The sequence below is a fragment of the Arvicola amphibius genome, chromosome 8 (genome assembly GCF_903992535.2).
Source record: "Arvicola amphibius chromosome 8, mArvAmp1.2, whole genome shotgun sequence".
In the NCBI taxonomy this organism is placed as follows: Eukaryota; Metazoa; Chordata; class Mammalia; order Rodentia; family Cricetidae; genus Arvicola; species Arvicola amphibius.
The window spans coordinates 68,839,085-68,866,988 of record NC_052054.1 but is presented as its reverse complement, the minus strand read 5'-3'; the positions used below and the strand labels follow the sequence as shown (position 1 = coordinate 68,866,988).

The 27,904-nt window shown below is 41.8% G+C and overlaps 1 protein-coding gene across 1 annotated transcript; it reads left to right on the top strand.

Annotated features, from left to right (window-relative positions):
• The first annotated feature begins 13,786 nt into the window (after positions 1 to 13,786).
• Positions 13,787 to 20,158, top strand: LOC119820378 (zinc finger protein 551). The gene is made up of 5 exons (XM_038338624.1): positions 13,787 to 13,819; positions 15,794 to 15,917; positions 17,742 to 17,956; positions 18,290 to 18,561; positions 18,646 to 20,158. The coding sequence occupies exons 1-5, from the start codon at positions 13,805 to 13,807 to the stop codon at positions 19,310 to 19,312; spliced, it is 1,293 nt and encodes a 430-aa protein (XP_038194552.1). The 5' UTR covers positions 13,787 to 13,804; the 3' UTR covers positions 19,313 to 20,158.
• Positions 20,159 to 27,904: the final 7,746 nt, after the last annotated feature.

Here is a 27,904-nt window from a genome sequence, read left to right as displayed (position 1 = left end):
TTTTGATATTAGCCTTCGTTCATATGTGGAGTTGGAAAAAAAGAAAAAAACTTTGCCCATTCTTCAGGCTGCCACTTTTTCTGAATAATGGTGTCCTTTTCAGAATCATTAGGTCTCATTTATTAATTGTTGATTTTAGAGCCTGTGTTAACACTGCTGTGTTCAGAAAACCTTCTGTCTTGCACCACTGTGTTCTAGGATATTCCTCACTTTCTCTTCTATCAGATTCAATGTGTCCTGTTTTATCTTATAGTCTTTAAGCCATTTGGAACTGACATTTTATTTATTTATTTATTCATTTACTAAAAATTTCCACCTCCTCCCATCATCCCATTTCCCTCTTACTTCCCCTCTCTCCCTTGCTCTCCAGTCCTAAGAGAAGTCAGAGTGCCCTTCCCTGTGGGAAGTTCAAGGCCCTCCCCACTCCATCCAGGTCTAGGAAGTTGTGCATCCAAACAGACTAGGTTCCCAAAAAGCCAGTACATGCAATAGAATCAAAACCTGGTGTCATTATCATTGGCTTCTAAGTCTGCCCTCATTGTCAGCCACATTCAGAGAATCCAGTTTGATTTCATGCTCGTTCATTCCCAGTCTAGCTGGCCTTGGTGAGCTACCATTAGATCAATCCCACCGTCTCCATGGGTGGATGCACCCCTCACGGTCCTGACTTCCTTGCTCATGTTCTCCCTCCTTCTGCTCTTCATTGGACAATAAGAGCAACAATGAATAAATGGGACCTCCTAAAATGGAGAAGCTTCTGTAATACAAAGGACACTGTCATTAAGACAAAAAGGCAACCTACTGACTGGGAGAAGATCTTCACCAACCCCACATCAGATAAAGGCCTGATCTCCAAAATATATAAAGAACTCAAGAAACTAGACATTAAAACTCTAATTAACCCAATTAAAAAAATGGGGTAGTGAACTGAACAGAGAATTCTCAACAGAAGTTCAAATGGCCAAAAGAGTGGACAGCCTTGTCTTGTTCCTGATTTTAGTGGGATGGCTTTGAGTTTCTCTCCATTTAATTTAATGTTAACTGTCGGCTTGCTGTATATTGCTTTTATTATACTTAGGAACCTTGTATCCCTAATCTCTCCAAGACCTTTATCATAAAGAAGTGTTGAATTTTGTCAAATGCTTTTTCATCATCTAATGAAATGATCATATGGTTTTTTTCCTTAAGTTTATTTATATGATGGATTACATTGCTAGATTTTCATATGTTGAACCAGCCCTGCATCTCTGGGATGAAGCCTACTTGATCGTAGTGGATAATTTTTTGGATGTGTTCTTGGATTCAGTTTGCTAGAATTTTATTAAGAATTTTTGCATTGATGTTCATGAGTGAGAATGGTCTGTAATTCTCTTTCTTGGTTAAGTCTTTGTGTGGTTTTGGTATCAGGGTGACTGTAGCTTCATAAAAGAGTTTGGCAATCACTCTTCTGTTTCTATTTTGTGAAACACATTAAGGAGTATAGGTATTAGCTCCTCTTGAAAGTTCTGGAAGAATTCTGCATTGAAATCATCTGGTCCAGGGCTTTTTTTTGGTAGGGAGGTTTCTGATGACAGCTTCTAATTCCTTGTGACTTACAGGTCTATTTAAACTGTTCACCTGGATTGATTTAATTTTGGTATATGTACTTATCTAAAAAAGTGTCTGTTTTTTTCACATTTTCCAATTTTGTGGCATACAGGCTTTTGTAGTAAGATCTAATGATTCTCTGAATTTCCTCTGTGTCTGTGGTTATGTCCCCCTTTTCATTTTTGGTCTTGTTAGTTTGAGTGTTCTCTCTCTGCCATTGATTAGTATGGATAGGGGTGTGTCAATCTTGTTGATTTTCTCCAAGAACCAGCTTTTTTTAAATTCTTTATTTTTTATAAAAAATTTCCATCTCCTCCCCTCCTCCTCCCCCTTCCCTCTCCTCCCTTCCACCCATACCCCCACTCCCTCCCTCTCCAAGCCAAAGAGCCATCAGGGTTCCCTTCACTATGTTAAGTCCAAGGTCCTCCCAGCTCCCCCTAAGTCCAGGAAGGTGAGCAACCAAACTGACAAGGCTCACAGTGAGCCGTCCATGCTATAGAGTTCAAGCTCATTTTGCTGGAGAGGATGTGGAGTAAGGGGTACACTCATCCATTGCTGGTGGGAATGCAAACTTGTGCAACTGCTTTGGAAAGCAGTGTGGAGGTTTCTCAGGAAATTTGGGATCAACCTACCCCAGGACCCAGCAATCCCACTGTTGGAAATTTACCCAAGAGATGCCCAATCATATTACAAAAGCATTTGTTCAACTATATTTATAGCAGCATTATTTGTAATAGCCAGAACCTGGAAACAACCTAGATGCCCTTCAGTGGAAGAATGGATGAAGAAAGTGTGGAATATATACATATTAGAGTACTACTCGGTGGTAAAAAAAAAATGACATCTTGAATTTTGCATGCAAATGGATGGAAATAGAAAACACCATCCTGAGTGAGGTAACCCAGGCCCAAAAAGATGAACATGGGATGTACTCACTCATAATTGGTTTCTAGCCATAAATAAAGGACATCGAGCCTATAATTCGTAAAAAAATCCTAGAGAAGCAAAATAAGAAGGTGAATCCAAAGAAAAACATATACTTATCCTCCTGGATATTGGAAGTAGACAAGATTGCCGGACAAAAAATGGGAACTTGGGGGTGGGGTGGGATGGGGGATGGGGGAAGGGGAGAGAAAAGTGTGAACTGGAGGATGGGAAGAGCTTGGGGGAATAGGATGGTTGGGATATAGGAAGGGTGGATATGGGAACAAGGAATTATATATCTTAATTAAGGGAGCCATTCTAGGGTTGGCAGAGACTTGACTCTAGAGGGGTTCCCAGGTGTCCAGGAAGACACCCCCAGCTAGTTCCTTGGGAAGCTGAGGAGAGGGTGCCAGAAATGTCCAGATCCTATTGCCATACTCATGAATATCTTGCATATCACCATAGAACCTTCACCTGGCATTGGATGGAGAAAATGACAGAGCCCCACATAGGAGCACCAGACTGAGCTCCCAAGGTCCTGATGAGAAGCAAAAGGAGGGAGATCATGAGCAAGGAAGTCAGGACCATGAGGAGCACGTTTACCCATTGAGACGGTGGGACAGATCCAACGGGAGACCACCAAGTCCAGTTGGAATGGGACTGATGGAACAGGGGACCAAACCGGACTCTCTGAATGTGGCTGACGGTGGAGGAGGACTGAGAAACCAAGAACCAGCTTTTGTTTCATTGATTCTTTGGATTGTTTTCTGTGTTTCTATTTTGTTGATTTCAGCCCTCAGTTTGATTATTTCCAGTCTTCTACTCCTCCTGGGTGAATCTGCTTCTTTTTTTTCTAGAGCTTTCAGCTGTGCTGTTAAGTCTCTAATGTGTGCTTTCTCCATTTTCTTTATGTGGGCACTTAGTGCTATGAACTTTCCTCTTAGCACTGCTTTCATAGTGTCCCATAGGTTTGGGTATGATGTGTTTTTATTTTCATTGAATTCAAGGAAGACTTTAATTTTTTTTCTTTATTTCTTCCTTGACCCAGAGGTGGCTCAGTAGTTGACTGTTCAGTTTCCATGAGTTTGTAGGTTTTCTGGGGTTTGAATTGTTGTTGAATTCTAACTTTATTCCATGGTAATCCAATAGTACACAGGTGGTTACTACAATTTCTTTGTATCTATGGATGTTTGCTTTGTTACCAATTATGTGATCAATTTTTGAGAAGGTTCCATGCGATGTTGAGAAGAAGGTATATTCTTTTTTGTTTGGGTGGAATGTTCTATAGATGTTTGTTAAGTCTATTTGGTTCATTACATCTGATAGTTCTCTTATTTCTCTGTTAAGTTTCTGTCTGGTTAACCTGTCCATTGGTGAGAGCGGAGTGTTGAAATCTCCTACAATTAGAGTGTAGGGTTTGATGTATGCTCTGAGTTATAGTAATGTTTGTTTTACATATGTGGGTGCTTTTAGATTAGGGGAATAGATATTCAGGGTAGAGACTTCCTTCTGATGAATTGTTCCTGTTATGAGTATAAAGTTTCCATCTCCATCTCTTCTGATTGATTTTAGTTTGAAATTAATTTTGTTAGATATTATTATAGCCACACCCACTTGTTTCTTTGGTCTGCTTGATTGGAAAATCTTTTCCCAACCCTTTACTCTGAGGTAGTGGCTGTCTTTGAGTTTGAGGTGTGTTTCTTGTAAAGAGCAGAATGTTGGACCCTGATTTCTTATCCATTCTCTTAACTTGTGCCTTTTTATAGGTGAATTGAGTCCACTGATATTATGTGATATTAATGACCAGTGGTTGTTAATTCCAGTTACTTTTTCTGGTGGTAGTGTTTGTGTGTTTCCCTTCTTTAAGTTGTGCTGGTAGAGGGTTTTCCGATGCTTGTGTTATTATGGGTGTTGTTGGCTTCCTTGGTTTGTAACTTCCTTCCAGTATTTTCTGTAAGGCTGGGTTTGTGGCAACATATTGTTTAAATCTGTTTTTGTCCTGGAATATCTTGTTTTCTCCATTGATGGTGAATGAAAGCTCTGCTGGGTATAGTAGTCTGGGCTTGCCTCCATGGTATCTTAGTGTCTGAAGCACATCTATCCAAGACCTTCTGGCTTTCATGGTTTCCAGTGAGAAGTCAGGTGTAATTCTGATAGGTTTCCTTTTATATGTTACTTGAACTTTTTCCCTTGCAGTTCTTAATATTCTTTCTTTTTCCTGTATTTTTTGTGTTTTGATTATTACATGGTGAGCGGATGCATTTTTTTCCAGTCTATTTGGTGTTCTGTATGCTTCTTGTACCTTCATAGGAATATCCTTCTTTAGGTTGTGAAAGTTTTCTTCTATAATTTTGTTGAATAAATTTTTTGGGCCTTTGAGCTGTAATTCTTCTCCTTCTTCTACCCCTATTACTCTTAGGTTTGGTCTTTTCACGGTGTCCCAGATTTCCTGGATGTTTTGTGTTAAGAATTTGTTGGATTTGTTTTGTTCTTTAATCAGTGAGTTTATTTCCTCTGTAGTATCTGCAGTGTCTGAGATTTTTTCTTCTGTCTCTTGTATTCTGTTGGCAATGCTTGTCTCTGTAGTTCCTGTTTGTTTACCCATATTTTCCATATCCAGACTTCCCTCCGTTTGTGTTTTCTTCATTACCTCCATTTCATTTTTCAAGTCTTGAACAGTTTCCCTTACCTGTTTGATTGCTTTTTCTTGTTTTTCTTGGGTATCTTTGAGATATTTATTCATTTCCTCTACCTTTTTGTTTGTCATCTCCATTTCTTTATGGTAGTTTTTCACCTCCTGTTTAAGGTCCTCTATTATTTTCATAAAGTTCCGTTTAAAGTTGATTTCTTCTATTTCTTCTGGAGTAGGGTATTCAATTCTTGTTGTTTCGGGATGCCTGGATTCTGGTGATGTCATGTTGCCTTTCAGGTTGGAGGAATTCTTGCATTGGCACCTGCCCATCTCTTCCTTCAAATGGAGCCTGGAGAGTCTTGGTGTCTTGGTCCAGTCTTTACTGGACTGACTCTCTAGGTGGATCTCCTCAGTGCAGGAGCAGGAACTGTTCCTGTCTGGATGGAACTCCTCAGCACTGAAACAGGGATGCTTGGTAATTCAAGGACATCACAGACAAAGGGCAAATGTGGGGCCAGGGCAGGGTCAAGTAGAACACATAAGACCCTGCAGCATAAGCTGAAGGTGCCCTGAACTCCCTTGCGGGACCTTCAGGCCTGCCTGGCAGGAAGACACTCACCACTCTGGGTGGATAGCCTTAGTGCAGGAGCAGGAAACAGTTCCTGGACCTTGCAGACAATAGGGCACGCTTGGGGAGGCAGTGTCATGAGTAACAAAGAAGCCCCTGCAGCAGGAGCTGGGTGTGGCAGGGGACTGTGCTCTCTTCCAGGACAGTCTGCCCAGGGATAGCACACACTCACCCTTCTGGATGGAACTCCACAGCACTGAAACAGGGATGCCTAGTAGTCCAAGGACACAGCAGACAAAAGGGCAAACGTGGGGGCAGGGCAGGGTTGGGTGAAACACTGAAGACCCTGCAGCAGAAGCTGAAGGTGCCCTACACTCCCTAGCGGGGATTTTTAGGTCTGCCTGGCTGGCAGACACTCACCCCTCTGGGTGGATAGCCTTAGTGCAGGAGCAGGAAACTGTTCCTGTGCCAAGACCTTGCTGTTCAAAGCCATTCCACTAAAATCAGGAACAAGACAAGGCTGTCCATTCTTTCCATACATCTTCAATATAGTGCTTGAAGTTCTGGCAATAGAATTAAGACAGCATAAGGAGATCAAGGGGATTCAAATTGGAAAGGAAGAAGTCAAACTTTCATTATTTGCAGATGATATGATAGTGTACATAAGTGACCCCAAAAATTCTACCAAAGAACTCCTACACCTGATAAACACCTTTAGTAATGTGGCAGGATACAAGATCAACTCCAAAAAATCAGTCGTCCTCCTATACACAAAGAACAAAGAAGCAGAGATGGAAATCAGAGAAGTATCACCTTTCACGATAGCCACAAATAGCATAAAATATCTTGGGGTAACTCTAACCAAGGAAGTGAAAGATCTATTTGACAAGAACTTATGTCTTTGAAGAAAGAAATTGAAGAGGATACCAGAAAATGGAAGGATCTCCCATGCTTTTGAATTGGGAGGATCAACATAGTAAAAATGGCAATTCTACCAAAGGCAATCTATAGATTGAATGCAATCCCAATCAAAATCCCAACAAAATTCTTCACAGACCTTGAGAGGGCAATACTCAACTTTATATGGAAAAAAAAACCCAGGATAGGCAAAACAACTTATACAATAAAGGAACTTCTGGAGGCATTACCATCCTTGACTTCAAACTTTATTATAGAGCTACAGTATTGAAAACAGCTTGGTATTGGCATAAAAACAGAGAAGTCAACCAATGGAATCGAATAGAAGACCCGGATATTAACCCACAAACCTATGAACACCTGATTCTCCACAAAGGAGCTAAAAGTATACAATGGAAGAAAGAAAGCATCCTCAACAAATGGTGCTGGCATAACTGGATGTCAACCTGTAGAATGAAATTAGGTCCATATCTATCACCATGCACAAAACTCAAGTCTAAATTGATTAAAGACCTCAATATTAATTGGAAGACACTGAACCTGATAGAAGAGAAAGTGGGAAGTAGTCTACAACACATGGGCACAGGAGACCACTTCCTACGTAGAACCCCAGTAGCACAGACAATAAGGGCATCTTTGAATAAATGGGACCTCCTAAAACTGAGAAGCTTCTGTAAAGCAAAGGACACTGTCATTAAGACAAAAAGGCAACCTACTGAATGGGAGAAGATCTTCACCAAACCCACAACAGACAAAGGTCTGATCTCCAAAATATATAAAGAACTCAATAAACTAGACTTTAAAATGCTAATTAACCCAATTAAAAATGGGGCACTGAGCTGAACAGAGAATTCTCAACAGAAGAAGTTCAAATGGCCAAAAGACACTTAAGGGCATGCTCAACCTCCTTAGCGATCAGGGAAATGCAAATCCAAACAACTTTGAGATACCATCTTACACCTGTCAGATTAGCTAAAATCAAAAACACCAATGATAGCCTTTGCTGGAGAGGATGTGGTATAAGGGGAACACTCATCCATTGCTGGTGGGAATGCAAACTTTTGCAACCACTTTGGAAATCAGTGTGGCAGTTTCTCAGGAAATTCAGGATCAACCTACCCCAGGATCCAGCAATACCACTCTTGGGAATATACCCAAGAGGTACCCTATCATACTACAAAAGCATTTGTTCCACTATGTTCATAGCAGCATTATTTGTAATAGCCAGAACCTAGAAACTACCTAGATGCCCCTCAATGGAAGAATGGATAAAGAAAGTGTAGAATATATATGCACTAGAGTACTACTCAGCGGTAAAAAAAAAATGACATCTTGAATTTTGCATGCAAATGGATGGAAATAGAAAACACCATCTTGAGTGAGGTAACCCAGACCCCCAAAATGAATATGGTATGTACTCACTCATCAGTGGATTCTAGCCATAAATAAAGGACATTCAGCCTATAATTCGTGATCCTAGAGAAGCTAAATAAGAAGGTGAACCCAAAGAAAAACATATAGTTATCCTCCTAGATAATGGAAGTAGACAAGATTGTCAGGAAAAAATTGGGAGCTCGTGGGTGGGGTTGGGGTGGAGATAAGGGGAGATGGGGAGAGAGAAGTGAGAAGGGGAAGATGGGGAGAGCTTGGGGTAATGAGATGGTTGGGGTGAAGGAAGGGTGGATATGGGAGCAGGGAAGTATATATCTTAATTAAGGGAGCCATTTTAGGGTTGGTAAGAGACTTGAATCTAGAGGGGCTCCCAGGTGTCCAAGGAAATGTCCCCAGCTAGTTTCTTGGGCAGCAGAGGAGAAAGTGCCTGAACTGGCCTTACCCAATAGTCACACTGATGAATGTCTTGCATATCACCATTGAACCTTCATCCGGGCAATGGATGGAGATAGAGACAGAGACCCACATTGGAGCACTGGACTGTGCCCCCAAGGTTCTAATGAGGAGCAGAAGGAGGGAAAATATGAGCAGGGAAGTCAGGACTGCAAGGGGTGAACCCACCCACTGAGACAGAGGGGCTGATCTAATGGGAGCTCACCAAGTACAGCTGGACTGGAACTGATGGAGCATGTGATAAAACCGGACTCTCTGAATGTGGTGGTCAATGAGGGCTGACTGAAAAGCCAAGGACAATGGCAGTGGGTTTTGATCCTACTGCATTTACTGGCTTTGTGTGGGCCTAGTTTGTTTGGATGCACACCTTCCTAGTCCTGGATGGAGGGGGGATTACTTTGGACTTCCCACAGGGCTGGGAACCCTGACTGCTCTTTGGATTGGAGAGGGAAGGGGAAGGGAGTGGGGGGGAGGGATATGGGAGGAGGGGAAGATGTGGAAATTTTTAATAAAATAAAAAAAAACTAAAAGAAAATCAGTAGCTCTCCTTTATATGGATGATAAATGGGCTGAGAAAGAAATCAGAGAAACACCACCCTTCACAATAGCCATAAATAGAATAAAATATCTCAGAGTAACTCTAATCAAACAAGTGGAAGACCTGTATGACAAGAACTTTAATTCTTTGAGGAAAGAAATTGAAGAAGACACCAGAAAGCAGAAAGATCTCCCATGCTCTTGGGTAGGTAGAATTAACATTGGTAATCCTATCAAAAGCAATCTACAGATTCAATGCAATTCCCAGAAAAATTCTTCACAGATCTCGAAAGAATGGTACTCAACTTCATATGGAAAAGTAAAAAATCCAGGATAGTCAGAACAATCCTGTACAATACGGGAACTTCTGGAGGCATCACAATCCCTGAATTCAAACGCTACTAAAGAGCCATAGTACTGAAAACAGTTTAGTATTGGCATAGAAACAGACAGGAGGACCATTGGAACTGGAAAGCCCCGAATATTAATTCATACACCTATGAACACCCGATTTTTGACAAAAGAAAAAAATAGAAAATAGAAAAAAGAAAGCATATTCAACAAATTGTGCTGGCATAACTGGATATCAATATGTAGAAAAATGAAAATAGATTCATATGCATAAAACTCCAGTCCAAATGGATCAAAGACCTCAACATAAAGCCAGCCACACTGAACATTATAGAAGAGAAAGTGGGAAGTACACTTGAACACATTGGCACAGAAAGTCACATCCTAAATATAACCCCAGTAGCACAGACACTGAGAGAAACAATTAACAAATGGAACCTCCTGAAACTGAAAATCTTTTATAAATCAAAGGACATGGTCAACAAGACAAAAGGCAGTCTACAGAATGGGAAAAGATCTTCACCAACCTCACATCAGACGGGGGTCTAATCTCCAAAATATACAAAGAACTCAATAAATTGGTCATCAAAAGAACAAATAATCTAATTTAAAAAATGGAGTACAGACCTAAACAGAGAACTCTCAACAGAGGAATCTAAAATGGGTGAAAGACACTTAAGGAAATATTCAACATTCTTAGCCATCAGAGAAATGTAAATCAAAATAACTCTGAGATTCCATCTTACACCTGTAAGAATGGCCAAGATAAAAAACACTGATGATAACTTATGCTGGAAAGGTTGTGGGGTAAAGTGAACACTCCTGCATTGCTGGTGGGAGTGCAAATTGGTACAACCCCTTTGGATATCAGTATGGTGATTTCTCAGAAAATTAGAAAACAATCTTCCTCAAGATCTAGCAATACCACTTTTGGGTATATACCCAAAGGATTCTCTATCATGCCACAAGGACATGTGCTCAAATATGTTCATAGCAGCATTGTTTGTCATAGCCAGAACCAAGGCACAACCTAAATGCCCCTTGGCCGAATAATGGATAAGGAAAATGTGGTATATTTACACGATGAAGTACTACACAGCAGAAAAAAATAACGACGACTTGAAATTTGCAGGGAAATGGGTGGAGCTAGAAAACATCATATTGAGTGAGGTAACTCAGATCCAGAAAGAAAATTATCATATGTACTCACTCATAAGTGGTTTTTAAACATAAAGCAAAGAAAACCAGCCTACAAATCACAATCTCAGAGAGCTCAGACAACGAGGACTCCAAGAGAGACATACATGGATCTAATCTACATGGGAAGTAGAAAAAGACAAGATATCCTGAGTAAATTGGGAGCATGGGGACCATGGAGAGGGTTGAAGGGGAGAGGAGAGGCAGGGAAGGGAGCAGAGAAAAATGTAGAGTTCAATAAAAATCAATTAAAAAACAATAGCATTAACCAATAAATAACAACTTAAAAGAGGTAAAAAATTAATCTGCAAAAAGAGTATTTGCCTGCATATATGTATGTATGTGTACCATGTGTGTGCAGGTGCCTGAGGAGACCATAGAAGGTGTAGGCTCCCCTGGAACTGCAGTGACAGATGGATGTGAACTGTCATTTTGGTGCTGGAAATTGAACCCAGTTCTCTGCCAGAACAGCAAGTGCCCTTAACTGTTGAATTACCTCTCCAGGTCCCAAAGACAAATATTTTAACAATTATCACATTGTATATTTTTTAAAACAAATTGTGTAAGTGTAACCTCATGAGTCATTTCACCAGGCCACATCAGGCAATGAATTCCAATTTATTTAAATTTTAATTTTATGGGTGTGGGTATTTTGCCTGCCTTTATGTTTGTGAATGGTTTTGTAGGTCTGGTGCCTATAGAGGCTGGAAGAGGGGGTCAGAACCTCTGTTACTGGAGTTACAGAAAGTTGTGAGCCACCATGTAGATACTTGGAATTGAAACGGGTTACTCTGCAAGAGCAGCCAGTGCTCTTAACTGAAGAGCCATCTCTCCAGCCTCAAATCTCAGTTTCTTGACATAATTGTATATGGGGCAAATGGTAGACGCAGTGAGTTTCTAAATTCTTTTTGTTTTTTTTAACTGCAAAGCCAGCTTTATTTATTTATTTTTTTAAATTGAACTGGGTCTACATTTGCCTTATTTGTCTATAGAAAACAGGGGAACCAAACAATTGGGGAGATTTATGATTTTATTTTATTCTGTCGGAAATGTGCTACACCATCAGGCCAATTACTCTTTTTCTTTGGTTCATCCTTTTACTTCAGATGTCTCAGTTGAGTAGAGCTTTTCCTTTTGCTTCTACAGTAGGATTCCATCAAAATTGATAAAGATTAGATTCACACAGGAGAGACCTCTTGATTAGAAGAGGTGATATTTCAACAAAGTGGCCATCAATCTAAACTAACTTACAAGACTAACAAATGCCTTTTATTTGATCAGATATAAGCTGCCAAAAAGGGAAACTCACCCAATGTTAGGGTTGGGGCAGGGTTTTGTTTGTGTCTTTCCAGGAGAATAAATATATCCACCTAAGGAGCATGTAAATTCTTAAGGCAACTGTTTCTTTGGATGTTGAGCAAGAAATATTAAGTAAAAAAAGATCAATATGAACCTATGCACTGAATACAATCACTAGAAAATGGGCAGGAGAGCCTCTTTCTGAAAAAACAAGACACAAAGATGTCTCCTCAATTTCTGCTCTAGGGTAGGCTAAACATTCCTCTTTATATTCCACATTATCTACCCAATTGACATTGTTCGTTTTTCTTTTTGTCTTGTCATTACTGAACATACAGAGTTACAAATTTTGTCACTAATGCTTTTGATTGAAAGCAGCTAGAGAGAAATAAGAAAATGTTCATTATAGTCTAGCCAATAGTGTGTGTGTGTGTGTACACACATACATATGTGCACACACATTTATGGTGTGTTTGTGTTTGTGTGTGTGTGTGTGTGTGTGTGTGTGTGTGTAATATCAATAAATTTACCGGATTTCCTTCCAGAGTACTGGTGAAGGGTTCTTATAGGTATATGGGTGTGCCATAAATATCTGAATCACCATATAGTCCTAGCCTATCACGGATGGGTTGACCTTATAAGAGATGATCTTGGAGTCCCTGAGTATATGCAATATGTCCATTTAAATCTGTTTCCTTTTTAGCCTCTTGATGTCAAGGAGCTTCGTGGTTTCTGAAATAAGTTACCAAACATAGAGATGATGAGCCATACAACAGATCCCAGAAATCCGGAAACAGCTTCATTTAAGCATCTCTCTCTCTCCTCTGGAAGCTGTAGTCCCAGCAGCATGCTCCCTTTCTTTTAAACTAAGTCTACAGGGGTCAAGATGGGGGATGGGATACCTGCCTGGGAAGCTGTGGAAACTACATTTCCCGGAATGCAATAAGCACACGAGATGTTGGGGAGTGAGCTGAGCCAATGAAAACTTGGCATTATTTTTACTTTTGTGTGTGTGTGTGTGTGTGTGTGTGTGTGTATCTGTGTGTCTGTGTCCGAACGCGCGCGCGTGGTCTGTTCCTGGAGCTGGACTCCTGGCGTGGTTCTCCTCTTAGCCTTGGTTTTGGCGTTTCTGGGGGTTTATTTACCTTGCTGTAGGCTCCAGCCGAGGTGATCCTTCTCGCAGGCGGAGGGCAGCGAGCTGCATTGCGGTACAGAGGCCTGGCTGAGGCCCAGCGATTCCGCCCACGTGACCAGCGCCGGGCCTGAGGAAGAAACCTGCGCGACCCGGTCCCTGCTCCCGCTGCAGAGTCAGTCCAATGGCCGTGGCCGCATACCGGGACCCGGCACAGGCAAGTGCTGCGTCCTGCGGGTATCACCCTAGTGCTAGAGCCCGGAGAGAGGGCCCCATCGTGACCCTGCAGTACGTAGCTGGTGTCCCGGGCAGAAGATGCTTGTGGGTGGGAGCGGGGAGCCCCATTCATAACATCTGTGTGCTGGGTCAATGTGCAAAAGCCTGGAAGGGCGGCTGGGTACAGGAGATACAGAGTCATAGTGTCTACTGAAAGAGTTGTGAGGCCCGGTGCACCAGAGGGATTTGATTTTAATTATTAGGACATTGGAACCAGTGAGAATTGTGAACAGTGACCATGTCCAGAAATAGAAATGTAAACTTTCCAGAAGTTACTCAGGAAAAACAAACAGGAAGAGACATGATAGGCAGGAGAGAACGGAGTGCTTGCCGCAGGTGTCACATCTCACAGCTGAGATTGAGCACTGTGGCCCACAGCATAGACACTCTGCAGTCATCCTAGGCAGTCATCCTAGGCCACCTAGCCCCAGGGTGGGCAGAGGCACTGAGTCACTGGAGTATGTGGGACCTGCCTGTGGCTGCCAGAGTCTCACAGTCTCCTTCTCTTTTTCAGATTCTCTTGACTTCAGAGCCAGTGATGGGGCCAGGCCCGGTAAGCAGAACCTGCCATTACCCTCCTCCTAACCTATACAGTTTTTAAATTAGCAGTGACTGTTCTCCCACTGTATAGCCCTGGGCCTTGCGGTCTTGAACATGTTAGGTGTGCAACACAGTTTTGTGTATAGGCTGAGGGTTGTATGAAATCGTTGACAGCATGAATGGAGCTGTAGAAGGTTGCTTCTCCCAAGGAGAAAGAAGATCTGCACTTGCCTGAACCAATTCAATCCCTGCTTCAGGCTGAGGCACATACTGGAATGTGGGTCAGGGGTTCCTTTCAGGAATAGGAATGATTCAAAGTTAAGCTGCATCAACAGAAGCCCCCCCCCCCCCCCAGCATGGGTTAATGGCTTATGAAAGGAACCCTGGAGTACATTGTACAACTTGCAGGTAGCATGGCAGGTTGTAGTGTCTTTTCCAGGCATCACAGCTGGCCTGGTTTCTTCAGCAGTTTTTACTGTTTGTATGTACTTGGGCTGAAAGTACTATGTCACTATGTAGCCCAAGCTGGCATTCCTGCCCCAGCCTCCCAAGTGCTGGAATAATAGGCACGAGTCAACATACCTGGCTTCTATGAGTGATGGTTGATGGGTAAGTTTGAACCAAGAAATAGAATAAGGTAGGATCCCATCGTAACAGGGTTGGGGCTGCTTTGGAGTGGCATCTGGGAGAGGTTTGGGAGAGGGGGATGTTGGACCCTCTTTGAATTTCCCAAGGACTCTCTGGATCCCACATGCTGAGGAACCAGTGGGTGGGCCAAGGATGGCAGCAAGAATAGAGAGATATGCGGAATAGAATCCTATGCACTTGGGATGGAAATATAAACTGATGACCTCAAAGCCCTCACATTGAGGGCATAGGAATGAAGTTGCGGGTCTTTATTTGATTGTATATAGGATGAAGGTCAATTCTGTGGAAGTAAAGCATTCAGCTACATATCAGGGCCAGAGTTAGGCGGTGCTTATTGTCTTTTTACCTATTGGTGCTGTGCATGGGTGGTCAGTGATCACTGAGACTGAGAAACACTGGGATTAAGTGGTGCCCAGGCCTCATATATCCTCATGGCAAGATAGGATTGGGTGAGGAATGTGCATTACCTTTGAGTCTTCACAAGAAAATGGATCATAACGTTTTTTCCTATCATACAGGGCTGTGTGGGAAAATAGTCATACAAAAGAAAAAACCCATGATTTAGAGTGCTAGGTATGGGACTGGGGGAATGACTCAGTGGGTAAGGTGCTTGCTTTTAATGCACAAGGACCTGAATTCAGATTGCCAGCACCCATATAAAGTGTGTGGGGGGTGGGATTGAGGGTGGAAAACAGAAGCAGGCAGATCTCTGGAGTTCACTGGCTAGCCTGTCTGGTTGAACAGTGGGTTCCAGGTTCAATGAGAAGGCTTGTCTTAAAAAATAAAGTAGAGAGTAATTGAATGTGACACTCAGCATTGGCCTCTTGCCTCCACAAATGAATGTATAGTTGTATGCATATGTGCACGTGTATACACACACACATGTGCATACACTCATAGAGTGTTATGTACAGATATAGTACGAACTGATTGCCCCAGGAGCAGTAAGGAGCCATAGGATAAGGGGGAGCCCATTTTCCTTGTGTCTGGAGGATTTTTAGGATCCTCAGGGATATTGTCTGATAAGACAAAATTCAAGTTAGCCTCTCTTCTCTATGACCATTTTTCTCCCTAATCAGTATCTTTGACAGCCACAGCATTGATAAGAGGGGGGAGTGGCCTTCATCCTAGGCCTAGAGGTTAGATTTCAGCTGTGTTATCTCCCCCATTTCTGTGGAAGCGCACAATATCATTGAGCAGAGAGTGGGCATTGGGCTGAGTGTCTCCTCTGATATGAGATGGAAAATACAGTAAGCAAATGATGTGTATTGGGTCAACAGGGTGGCTTGGAGTTTGGAAGGGAAGCTGATCATATGATGAATTGTTTGTGTTGCAATAGGGTCTGACCTTTGAGGATGTGGCCATTCACTTCTCCCGGGAAGAATGGGTGCTTCTTGATAAGGCCCAGAGGTTCCTATACTGCAGTGTGATGCTGGAGAACCTTGCACTTGTGGCATCTCTGGGTAAGGTCCTTGCATCCCTCCCAGTGTCCTAAATGGTTTCTACCTTTACGTTTTACCAGAGAGTGACTGCAATCTCTGGAGTCATAACAAGTCTCAAAATGTCTCCCTGTTAGGGTGACTGTCCACATCTGTAGTGCCCCATGCCTTGGTTCCTGCCTAATTCATAGTATTTCTCTCCTTTCTTTCTTTCTTTCTTTCTTTCTTTCTTTCTTTCTTTCTTTCTTTCTTCCTTCCTTCCTTCCTTCCTTCCTTCCTTTCTTTCTCTCTCCTTCCTTCCTTCCTTCTTTCTTTCTTTCTTTCTTTCTTTCTTTCTTTCTTTCTTTCTTTCTGTTTTTCTTTTCTTTCTCTTTCTCTTCCTCCCTCCCTCCCCCTCTCTCTTTCTCTTTCTTCTTCTCTCTGTGTCTCTGTCTCTTTTTCTTTTTTCTTTTTTCTTTGAAACGATCCTTATATAACCCTGGATAGACTGGAACTCACTATGTAGACCAGGCTGGCCTTAAACTCCTCGTAGAGATCTGCCTGCCCCTGCTTCTCAAGTACTGGAATTAAAGGCATGCACCAGGCTTAGTTGTCATCTTTATAGCTGCCTTGTGAGGAATTGCCAGCATTGTAATGATTATTTTTAATGAACCGTGGGCTATTCTTGATGAACTCTTAGGAGTTTGGTTCTGTTTTCCTCTCATATACTATTTGATGTTAAGTTGCTGTGAGTTACTACTGGTCACTAACTTGCTTTTTCTTTTCTTCTTTTTTAATATTTTTTAATGTAATTGTCATGTCCTGTGTGGTTAGGGCTGCAGGGTGGGGAGAGTCTTGGTTGCCTCATATGGTTGACATGACAAGATTGTCTTAGAGGAGACCTGACCTGGTAATAGGCACCCGGGAAAGGCACGATCCCATCGTACCAGGAAGCAGGAGAGTGGCCCACAGTGTTTTAGTAAAGGGCTCACCCATCATATCTTGTTTCTACTTTTACTTCTCCGTGTTTAATACTTTACCAACTTGTTATTTTACCTGGGACTTCTGGCTCTTGGCTTCCTTTATGCTGTTATAGTCCTAGTTTTGACAAATGGTACTAGGAGGCTCTTAACACAGCCCTAATTAGCCCTTGATCTCTAGCTGTTTGCTTTTATTTGAGGACTTTTGCTCATTGTAGCCACGTCCCCAGTAGGAAAGGTCCTGCTGAAGGCTGTTAGCTGAGGAACTGCTTGGAGACCGTGTTTCTCCCTTCCTGCATCCCTTCCTGCGTCCAGTCCTGTGTTCTCTGTCTAGTGTGAAGTATCCTGTCAGTATTTGAAATAGCTCCCTAAGTTTGTCTACGGCTCTTTTGTTGTTAGAAGAGTCCAGGTTTCATTGTTTCTTTTCCTTTTATTTATTTATTTTTATATTTTGGGTGATAATCTCTTGGTTATATAGCGCAGGCTAGCCTCAAACTTACAAGCCCTCACCATCGTGCCTTAGATTCCCAAGTGCTTCGAGTGCAGGTGTAACCTGAGTTTAGCTGTAGCATTGTTTCCTGTGTCTGACTCACCCTCATAATGGCTTCTCCTCGCCACTGCTGTCAGTGCCGTTTCAATAGCATTTCAACGTGTGCTTCTTTGATTCCAGGGTCCTGTTCTGGAATGGGGCGTGAAGAGGTAAGCTCTGAGCACGATGTGCCTATAGAAGGGGTGATGTCTAAGCCAAGTCCCTCCACTCAGGAGACTCATCACTTTGAGACACCTGTCCCAGCGTTGGAAGACATTTCGCACCAGAATGAATTCCTAAGTGCACCCTCTGTGCAGACATTGGGCAGAACAGGCGTGCAAAGCTCCGGTGTGAATGAAGACATTAACCAACACAGGAAGAGTGACAGTGGAGAAAAGCACTCAGAAGCGGATGCTGACAGGGCTTCCTTTATGTCAAGTTGCAGACCCCATGTGCTGAGGAAGCCATCCATCTTTGGGGAGAATGGGGAGAAGCCTCTTGCCTCCGCAGGCTGTCTTCAGCAGCAGGCCAGTTGTAGTAGTGAGCAGCCTCACAGTAGCGGCAGGGGTGGGGAAGCACTTCTGAGTGGAGAAAGACTTAAGTACAGTGAATGCCAAAAAGGTTCAAGGCACAAGCGTACTCTTGTTCAGTGTCGCAGCGCCTCCCCTGAAAAGGGGCCTCGTGAGGGTAGCAAGTATGAGAAAGCATTCTCCTGCAAGTACAAACGAGCTCAGCACCAGGACAGTCACTCGGGACAAAGGACATATGAGCATAATCAGCATGAAAAGCCTTTTAGCAAAAAGTGTCACCTCATTGCACATGATAGAATGTGTCCTCAAGAAAGACCATATAAATGCACTGAATGTGGAAAAGCCTTTATCTATAAATCTGAACTCGTTTATCATCAGAGGCACCACATTAATAGAGTACATTATGAGTGTGTGGAATGTAGGAAATCCTTCACCTATAAATCTAACCTCACTGAACACCAGAGAATCCACACTGGAGAGAGGCCTTACCAGTGTGATCAGTGCGGGAAATCCTTCAGACAAAACTCTAGCCTCTTTAGACACCACAGAATTCATACTGGCGAAAGACCGTATACATGCTATGAGTGTGGGAAATCCTTTAGACAAATTTTCAATCTCATTAGACATCGGAGAGTCCACACGGGAGAAATGCCTCATCAGTGCGGCGACTGTGGGAAAGCCTTTAGCTGCAAAGCCGAACTCACTCAGCACGAGCGAATTCACAGCGGGGAAAGGCCTTATGAGTGTAGCGAGTGTGGCAAGCTCTTCAGGCAGTTCTCCAACCTCATTCGCCACCGGAGAGTTCATACTGGGGACAGGCCTTACAAGTGCGGCGACTGTGAGAAATCCTTCAGTCGCAAGTTCATCCTCATCCAGCACCAAAGAGTTCACACTGGAGAAAGGCCTTATAAGTGTGGGGAATGTGGCACATCCTTCACCCGGAAGTCTGACCTCATCCAACACCAGAGAATTCATACTGGCACAAGACCTTATGAGTGTGAAGAGTGTGGCAAGTCGTTTAGGCAGTGCTCTAGCCTCATTCAGCACCGGAGAGTTCACACTGGAGAGAAGCCATATGAGTGTGTCGAGTGTGGGAAAGCCTTCAGTCAGAGTGCTAGCCTCATTCAGCACCAGCGACTGCACACTGGAGAGAAGCCTTATGAGTGTAACGAATGTGGGAAGTCCTTTAGCCAAAGTGCTAGCCTAGTTCAACACCAGAGAAGCCACAGTGGAGAAAAGCCTTACGAGTGTAGTGAGTGTGGCAAACTCTTCACTCACAAGTCAGACCTCATTCAGCACCAAAGGGTTCACACTGGAGAAAGGCCTTATGAGTGCAGTGACTGTGAGAAATCCTTTAGCCGTAGGTCTAACCTTGTTCGACACCAGAGGGTTCACACCTGAGAAACTTCTTTATCGTGTAAGATTGTGCTGCTTAGTGAGTTGGTGTAGTAACACTGGGGGAGATGAGCAGTCTTCTGAGTTTAAGGATAACTAATTCATGTGGGCTTCAAAAGGGGGAAACTTTGAGGAACTTCATTCCAGTTTCTAGTCTGCCCAGGGCTATATCCTGAGTTACGCCGTTGGCAGCGTCTGTAGTAGAAACCCTGTCCCCATTGCAACTTGGAAGATTGAGACGGTGAGGATGGGTATCCTTCCTGTGTGCTCAGAGATGCAAACTTCTGTACTCTGCTCTGGCCTTAGCCTTGGAGACCCCCCATTCCTTTCAGGGTAGGAATCTTGTTGGGAAGGTGTGGTCTGAGTTGTGTTTTCAGCTTTGCTAAGAAAGAGTACCTTGTTCAGGGGAAGTTTGTTTTCATACTGTGCTCGCTATGAATATTTCCAGGTTTGAATTGGCCAACTTGGGAAATGCTTGCTGCCCATAATCTCTGACTTATCTTTTTGAATAGATAGTTTGTTGATGCATCTTTAATCTTGAAGGTTCTTTTCATTCTGTGTCATGACTTATCAACTGACTCATGATGTCAGCACAAAGAGGTAGGCCAGTTCCATAGAGATCCTCACTTTCTGTTTCAGAGGGTATGATACACCTGCCAGAAGCAGCTGTGTAGAGCAATGGTCTGATTTTCGCGGCTGCTCCTGCTCTCAGCCATGAGAGCAGGTAAGATGGTGGATTTTTTTGTTCCTGACTTACAGAAGGTGCTGTGATTTTTGTGAGGTAAGAAGTCCTGATGAAAAGGAGAATTCCGACAATCCCAGGAACTTTTAAAGCACGTCAACAATTAAACTCTCTTTTCCGCTGGGATGTCACACAATTCCTGGCTTTGTTGAGGGTAATTTCTTTGCAGGCCTTGCATTGGAGCTATTTGCTATATATAGTGTGTTGACTAGTACACAGGGCAGCAGTTTGTGATTGGGACAGGAACTGGGTTAACAGGTACAGAAATAATCTTGCATTTTCCCTATTGTACATGTATGTGTGTTGGTGCGCATGTGTCATGGCACATGTGTGGAGGTCAGAAGGCAGCATTGCAACATGATTCTGTCCTACCTTGTGGGCTCCAGGGATTGAGTTCAGGTTATCAGGCTTTCGGTGCGTGCTTTTACCTGCTGAGCCATGTCTCTGGCGCTGGAACAGGCTTCTACTAAAGATTCATCTGTAGATGTTCCAGTGACTTGTGTGAGTACAGTCCTCTAGATCCTTATGACTGTTTCCCGAGACTGTGGTTTTAGTCAGAGAAATTAGTGGGACATTTTTGTGTATTCCTGTTTCCTTTCTTCTCTACTTTGGGCTGAAGCTGTATAGGCAGGAAAACAAGAGGGGAAAGATGCATGGGGTATAATTCTGACCTATTTGTGATTCAAGGGGCAGTAACTTTTATTACTTACCAAGATGGACTGCCAGTGGGGCAAGGCTGTGCCTCTCGGGTTCTGAGAAGATGGTGGAATCCGTATTAGGTTGTGAAAAACTTTTGAGAATGGGGGACATCTAAGTGTATTGTTTCAGGTTACTTTTTAGAGCTTCGTTTATGTGTCATTTGTGTAAGTGGCACTTAACAAAGTACATGGCAAGGCACCGTGGCGTGGGCTTGCAGTTCCAGTTTCTAGGAAAGCTGAGGAATGAGGATTGCATGGGCCCAGGAGTTTGTGACTCAGTGAGCGCAACACAACATGGCCCTAGCTCAAAAAACAAAACCCCGATTGGGAAAGTTTGAAAATCATTATAGTTATGAAAGCAAATTCTTTGTCATCTTTTTGTTTACGGCATGCCCATTTATTATCTTAAATTTCCCACCTCTCCAAAAAACCAATGATTTTGTTTTTAATTTAAACCTTATTTTGTGTGTGTGTGTGTGTGTGTGTGTGTGTGTGTTTTCCTGCATGTATGTTGTGCACCACATACATGCTTACTACCTGTGGAAACCAGAAGGGGAAGTAGGCTCTCGGGGGCTGGCATTAAGATGGTTGTGGGCCACCATGTGGATGCTGGAAACTGAACCCGGGTTCTCTGGGAGAACATCTAATGCTCTTATCTGCTGAACCATCTCTTCAGGCCTTCATTCTTTTTTTTAAACAATGAATTAGTTTACATTGTTTGGAATTTTCAATTATTGTCATCATAACGTGTGCTTGAATATGTGTAGATATGTTATATAATTACTTGAAGATTCAACAATGATTCTTATATGAAACATTGTTATTGTTGCTGAGTAACATTTTGTATAGATCAGCTGTTGGCTTATCTGTTAATTTAAAAATTTTTCTTTACAGATTTTGCATACTACAAATAAGACTGCTGTGAGTATTTCAGGTTTTATTTGGCTATTCATATAACCATCTTGTGTTAATATCGTCAGTTGTGACACCATAGGTATGGATGAATATTTTAAGAAACATTTACGAAATCCCAGCTCTGATGTGTTAACTCCCTTTTGCGTTCTTGCCAGCGGTATGTGAAAGTGGCTGCCCCTTTCCATCCTGGTGTGCACGCCACAATGGTAACCCTCTAAGATTGTCCTCTACTTCGTGTGTGTATTTCACTAAGTGTACTGTGACATTTCACTGTATATTTCATGGCATTTCCTTAAGTATTCTGAAATAAAACAGTTGTTTCATGTACTTAATTGCTGCTTGTACATCACTAATAAAATGACTTCACATATTTTTCTTATTTTCCTTCAGTGAATTTGATTGTTATTATTATTTTGAGACAGGGTCTCTCTATGTAGTCCCGGCTACTTTGGAACTTGCTATGTAGACTGGGCTGGCCTAGAACTCACAGAGATCCTCTACTTTGCCTTCCTGCTTCCCGACTGCTGGGATTAAAGGTTTATGCCACCATGCCATGCCCAAATCTATTTTAACAGATGTGACAGAGCATAACAACAAAGATACACAAGATTTTGCTTATGCTTCAGTGTTATAAACAGTATCTTGTTGTGCAGAACAACTTTTAAGTAATGGAAGAAGACATTTTCCCCTAAGGCTTTTGTCATATGTATGATGGCATGTCTTTATAGAACATACATTTGTATGTTTACCATGCATTTTAAGCATATCACCATCATTTTTTTAAGTTTAAGCTTTCAGTAATATGTCAATATAGCCTTTGCCAATTTCCTTGTGTAGATTCCGTTGAGGGTCAGTTTTCATCTGCAGAGATACCACCGCACAGGGAGTCTGGAAGAGTGTGTAGTAACAACCTTTTTATATTCTGTTTTCAACATAGTGATTGAATAGCTGCAGATGATCCCAAGAACATAGTATTAATCAAACATAGTGATTAGGAGTGGCAGATCTTAAATATTTTTAAAATAATTGTAAAGTTACTAAATCTATGTGCATTTAAAATGCCCTTTGATGTCTTTGTACATGCTTATATCCCCAAACCAAATTTCTTTTCCGCTCTTTTAGTATAATTTCCCAAGTGGATATAATTATTGATTTCTTTCTTTTAAAGAAATTTTTTTAAAAAAAATCAGACATTTTCTTACTTGTACAATGTACTGGAAACACATTCCCCAAACCCTCATTTCTTTCTCTTATCCTGCCCCCTCCAGGTGTTCCCCCTTTTCCCAGTTAGTCCTTCCCCTGATTTTGTGTGTCTGTGTGTATGTGTTTTATCTATGTGTCTGTGTGTATGTGTTGTTTATGTGTCTATGTGTGTGTGTATAAGTTGTGTATGTATCTATGTATATCTCTGTATGTGTGTGTTTAGGGGCCATAGCAGGAAATAGAATGTCCTCCTCTGGCACTTTGCTGTATTGTTTTTTTAGACAGGGTCCCTCACTGCATTTCCTGTGTTTTGATTGTATTCACCCACCATACCCCTCCAACTCTTCCCAGATCTGCTGTCCACTTTTCCTTTCTCATGTTCTGTGTGTCTGTCACTTTCCTTACTGCCCCCCCCCCCAGTGGGGTTACCCACAGGAGCATGATAAACCTATAGTGGGCCACAACCTGAAAGAAAATGGCCTCTTTCTCCCTAGCGCCTATCAGCTGTCGGTAGTTCCCCATCTGGGTGCCGTTAAGTTCTCCTCCCCTCCCTCTGGAAGGTTCTCTGGCTTGGTCTCTTGCATGCAGGTTTTACTCAGGCAACCACAGCTTCTGTGAGTTCATGAGTGGAGCAGTCTTGTCATGTCTTAGAAGGCATTGAAAACTCACAAACTCATAGGGCTGGCAAGATGGCTCAGCAGTGAAGAGCACTTGCTGCCCTTGCAGAGCTCTAGGGTTTGGTTCCCAGCATCCATGTCCCACTCCTCAATTAATTCCAACTTTGATTTATTCAATTGAATCTTAGAGCCTAATTATCTGACTAGCTCTGATATTACTAAAAAAAAAAAGTGTTATTTTAAAACTTTCTATCGTTGGGTACATGGTAGCACTTTATTTTTTTCTAAACCTTGCACTTATTTTTGCAAACATCACATAAAAGACACTGGTTTCTTACAGAATTGAGGGCAGGGCACATCGTCGGTGCACAGGCTCTCCACTGATGTTTTTATGGAATCATGGATCATTTTTGTGACTTATCTAGAGCCAGAACTGTACCTGAAGCTAGACCTGCGACCTGGGTGTGGGATTTGGTTTCATTCTTGATCTTAATATTTGACCTGCAGGATATCTGTTGAATTATTACAGCCAGAAACATATTTCCTGAGCCTAGAGTGAGAGATATTCAAGAGTGCTTAAATATTTCTGTGGGATTGTCAAGACTGAATGCATGTGGTGTGGTTCTTGAACTTGGACATGTTTGCACTGGTAACTCCCTTTATGGAGATGTCTGGGGGCAGACATGATGATTGTTTTGAACAATTGTTGTTTAGGTAACTGTTGTCATCTTGTTTCTGATGAGTGGAGATCATTGATTTTCTTCAGGACTTTGATTTGGGCTATTTCTGGCTTTTGCATTTTTTTTTTTTTGTCAAAGGATCATTTTACAAATACTGTAATCCTTTTGTTCATGTTCTCTGGAAAACAATTGCATCCTTACATGAAAAGAAATGATATGAGGGCAGTAACCTCACAAGTCCATATTGTCAACTTGACACCCCAAAATAAGACTTTAATTATAGTACTCATTTAATAAAAGTCCACATTTTGAATGTTCAGAATAGGAAATGTTACCCAACTTTAAAATGCATGCTTAACCACTAGGAGATAAATTCATATATTACAACAATTGACATAAAAACCCAACAGAGAATTTAGAATTAATCCTTGGTTGGCATAGTAAGATATACCCATAGGTATGATCGTAGCACAGGGTAATCTACCAACTTCTGGTTAGATCTAGGGCTTGCTTCTCAAAACGAAATGCATGCCTGATGCTGCAAATCTGGCCAAGAACTCATGAGCCCTATGGATGAAGTTTCTGCTATTGTTTTTCTAAGTGGACATAGGGTCAGACTGCCCTCTAAACCCATAGATCTGTATCCCTAGGTTAAATCAACATTCAGAATTAATCAGAGGAGTTTCTTCTGTACTGTGAAGGAGGTTATTGCAAAGTGCAAAGAATAAATGACTCAGTAATAATCTATCACATAGGCAACATCTGTATCATCCTCACTGCAAGATTCAGGTGCATCATGGAAAAAGGGATGGGAAGACTGCAAGAGCCTGATGTCAGGAGCATCAGAGAAAAACAGTATGTGTTGTCTCTGACTGGACCACTGCACTCATGAGCTCACAACAGCTTGGTTACCTGCATGAGACCTGTACAGAACCAGGTTACTGAACATTCTACCATAGGAAGGCATTCCTGAGAGCCCAGCCTGACTGAGGAGCTATGACAGGTCATGGCTTCTAGGCTGGCAGAAGTAGTTTTCCTTAAGGGTGTGACCCCTAGTAGATCAAGCAAGCCCCAGTGGATGGCCTCACACACCTATGTGTATATGGGGAGCAGAAATTGGATTTGATGGGTTATATATAAAACATGGAGGACATGAAATTGGGAGAGGTTGGAATATAGAGGTAAATACAGAGGGCTTAGGAATAAAGGTAAGGGGAACATAATCAAAGTGCATTGTATGCATATATGATATTCTCAAAGAACTAAAAAATATTACTCCAGTAACCATAATCTGTTCTGAAGTTTGTATTTCAAACATATGCATGTGTTCATGCATTCTACTTATAAGGACATTCAGAGCAAAGCAATTCTAAATGAGAGGCTACACTGCACATTTAACTATCCATATAAATTATTTTATAAACATGGAAAGGAGTACAGTATAATTGGAAAAAATGTATGACAACATCACAGTAAAAATTTGTCTGTTAGAAAATGTAGTTTAAAGAGGGGAGACAAAGTTTATCTACAGAGTCTCCTTTTCATGCCTATTAATTCATTTCTTAGAGTTAAAAACTTTCCAAAAATGTCTGGGCATTGGAAAAAAAAACTCTCAACTTGTCCCATATTCATCAAGGCCATTCAACCCACTTCCCAGTCTTAGCATTGGCCCTTTGTGCCTTCTGCATTCCTCCTTGTGACACTAAAGGCTCACAGTGATGTTTTCTTCCAAATTACTCCTAATTGCTTCAGTGAATTTGTTCTAGGGATGTAGATACCTTTATACTGACATGCAATTGGTGGAAAGTCATTTAAAAGTTTTTGCAGCTCCCTATGTAGATGATGACATGGATCTGGAGTTGAGCTGAAAATCACTCCTGTCCCAGAAAAGGAGACCTGGGAATAATAAACGTATACATCAGGGCCCAGAGTTCATCTCAACAAACAGGCTCAGCCTTTCAGCTTGGCACTTGCTATTGAGTCATCACATAGTATGCAGATGAGAATTATTTTCATGTCATGACATGGATAATTATAAACTTGAGACTTACATGGGTAGGGGGACTTGACTGTATTGCTGTGTTGAGAATTGAGACTTGAGAATTCTTGGGCAAGAATTGGAGGTTGTTTACTGCTGGATACAGACTAGCCTGTTGTCCACCCCTTCTTGTAAAAATTTCCTCACTTATTTAAGTTGGAATTCTTCTCTTCATATATTCATGCTTTCTTTTATCCATTTATTCATTGCTTTCTTCTTGCAGTTTCATTTTACCTGTGATGGAAATTTGTTGAATTTCTACCCCTAAACAAGAAGTTATTTACAAATGAAACCTGCTAAGAGAAAAACACACCAATTTTCTTCAGTGGAGTGACGCTGTATATTAACCACATTCAAGGGCAGGCTTTATAGTTATAATATAATCTAACACAGATTATACTCTGTATTATTTTGATGATTTTTCTCCATTTGCCTTTGTTCTTAAGAAGGAGAAGGAAAATAAAATTCAGTGATTAGGGAGTAGGAGAGGATTAGAAAGGATTTGGGGATTGTGGAAGATTATAAGAGAAGCCTTCTGGAAAGTTGGGAATCTATCTCCCTGAAGATCCATGTGTTAGTATCCAGGCACACCTGGCCCCACCAGCTATGCTACTCTTGGGCATATTCTCACAGGATTATTCATCTGACAACAAGAACACTTGCTATGCTCATTATGACTTTATTCGTAGTAACCAGAAACTGGAAACAACCTAGTTCTCCAACAGAAGAGTGGGTGCAGAAAATGTGGTATATTTACATAGTGGTATATTACTCATCTGTTTAAAAATGACATCAATTGTGTAAATATCACATTTCCTTTATCCATTCTTCAGCCAAGGGGCATTTAGGTTGTTGCAGATTCTGGCTATTACAAATAATGCTGCTATGAACATAGTTGAGCACATGTCCTTGTGGTATGATTGAGCATCCTTTGAGTATATACCCCAAAGTGGTATTGCTGGGTATTGAGGATCAGTTTTTTAATGAAGTACTACACAGCAGAAAAAAATAATGACATCTTGAAATTTGCAGGCAAGTGGGTGGATCTAGAAAATACCATATTGAGTGAAGTAACCCAGACCCAGAAAGACAAATGTAATATGTACTCACTTATAAGTGGCTTTTAGATATAAAGCAAAGAAAAATCAGCCTATAATTCACAAGTTCAGAGAACCTAGACAACAATGAGGACCCTAATAGAGCATTCATAGATCAAATCTATATGGGAAGTAGAAAGAGACAAGATCTCCTGGGTAAATTGGGAGTGTGGGGATCATGGGAGAGGGTAGAAAGAGACAGGGGAGGAAGGGAGGGGAGCAGAGAAAAATACATAGCTCAATAAAAACAATAAAAATTGGCATCAAGAAATTTGCAAAAAAATGGATGAAGCTAGAAAAAAACCATCATGAATGAACTAATCTAGACCCAAAATGATAAATATGGTGTCTATTCTAAGTAGATATTAGACATTAAGTAAATAATAGCCAAGCTATAATTCATATGCGTAGAGATGTTAGGAAAAAAGGAGGAAACTAGGAACAACTCATGGATTTCCCTGGGACGGAGAAATATACTAGGCTTTACAGGTAGGTTGGGTAGGTGGGAATAAGAATCAGATGGGGAGGGAGATGGGGTGCAGGGAGAGTGCACAAGAAAATACTCCTGGAATTGCTGGGCATTTGGGGGTGGTGTGGAAAGCTAGTAC

Coding starts and splice junctions, on each gene's coding strand:
- LOC119820378 (XM_038338624.1), top strand. Junction 17,957..18,289: donor GTAGCGGCAGGGGTGGGGAA/GCACTTCTGAGT, acceptor GTTTATCATCAG/AGGCACCACATTAATAGAGT. Junction 18,562..18,645: donor AGAGTCCACACGGGAGAAAT/GCCTCATCAGTG, acceptor CAGCGGGGAAAG/GCCTTATGAGTGTAGCGAGT.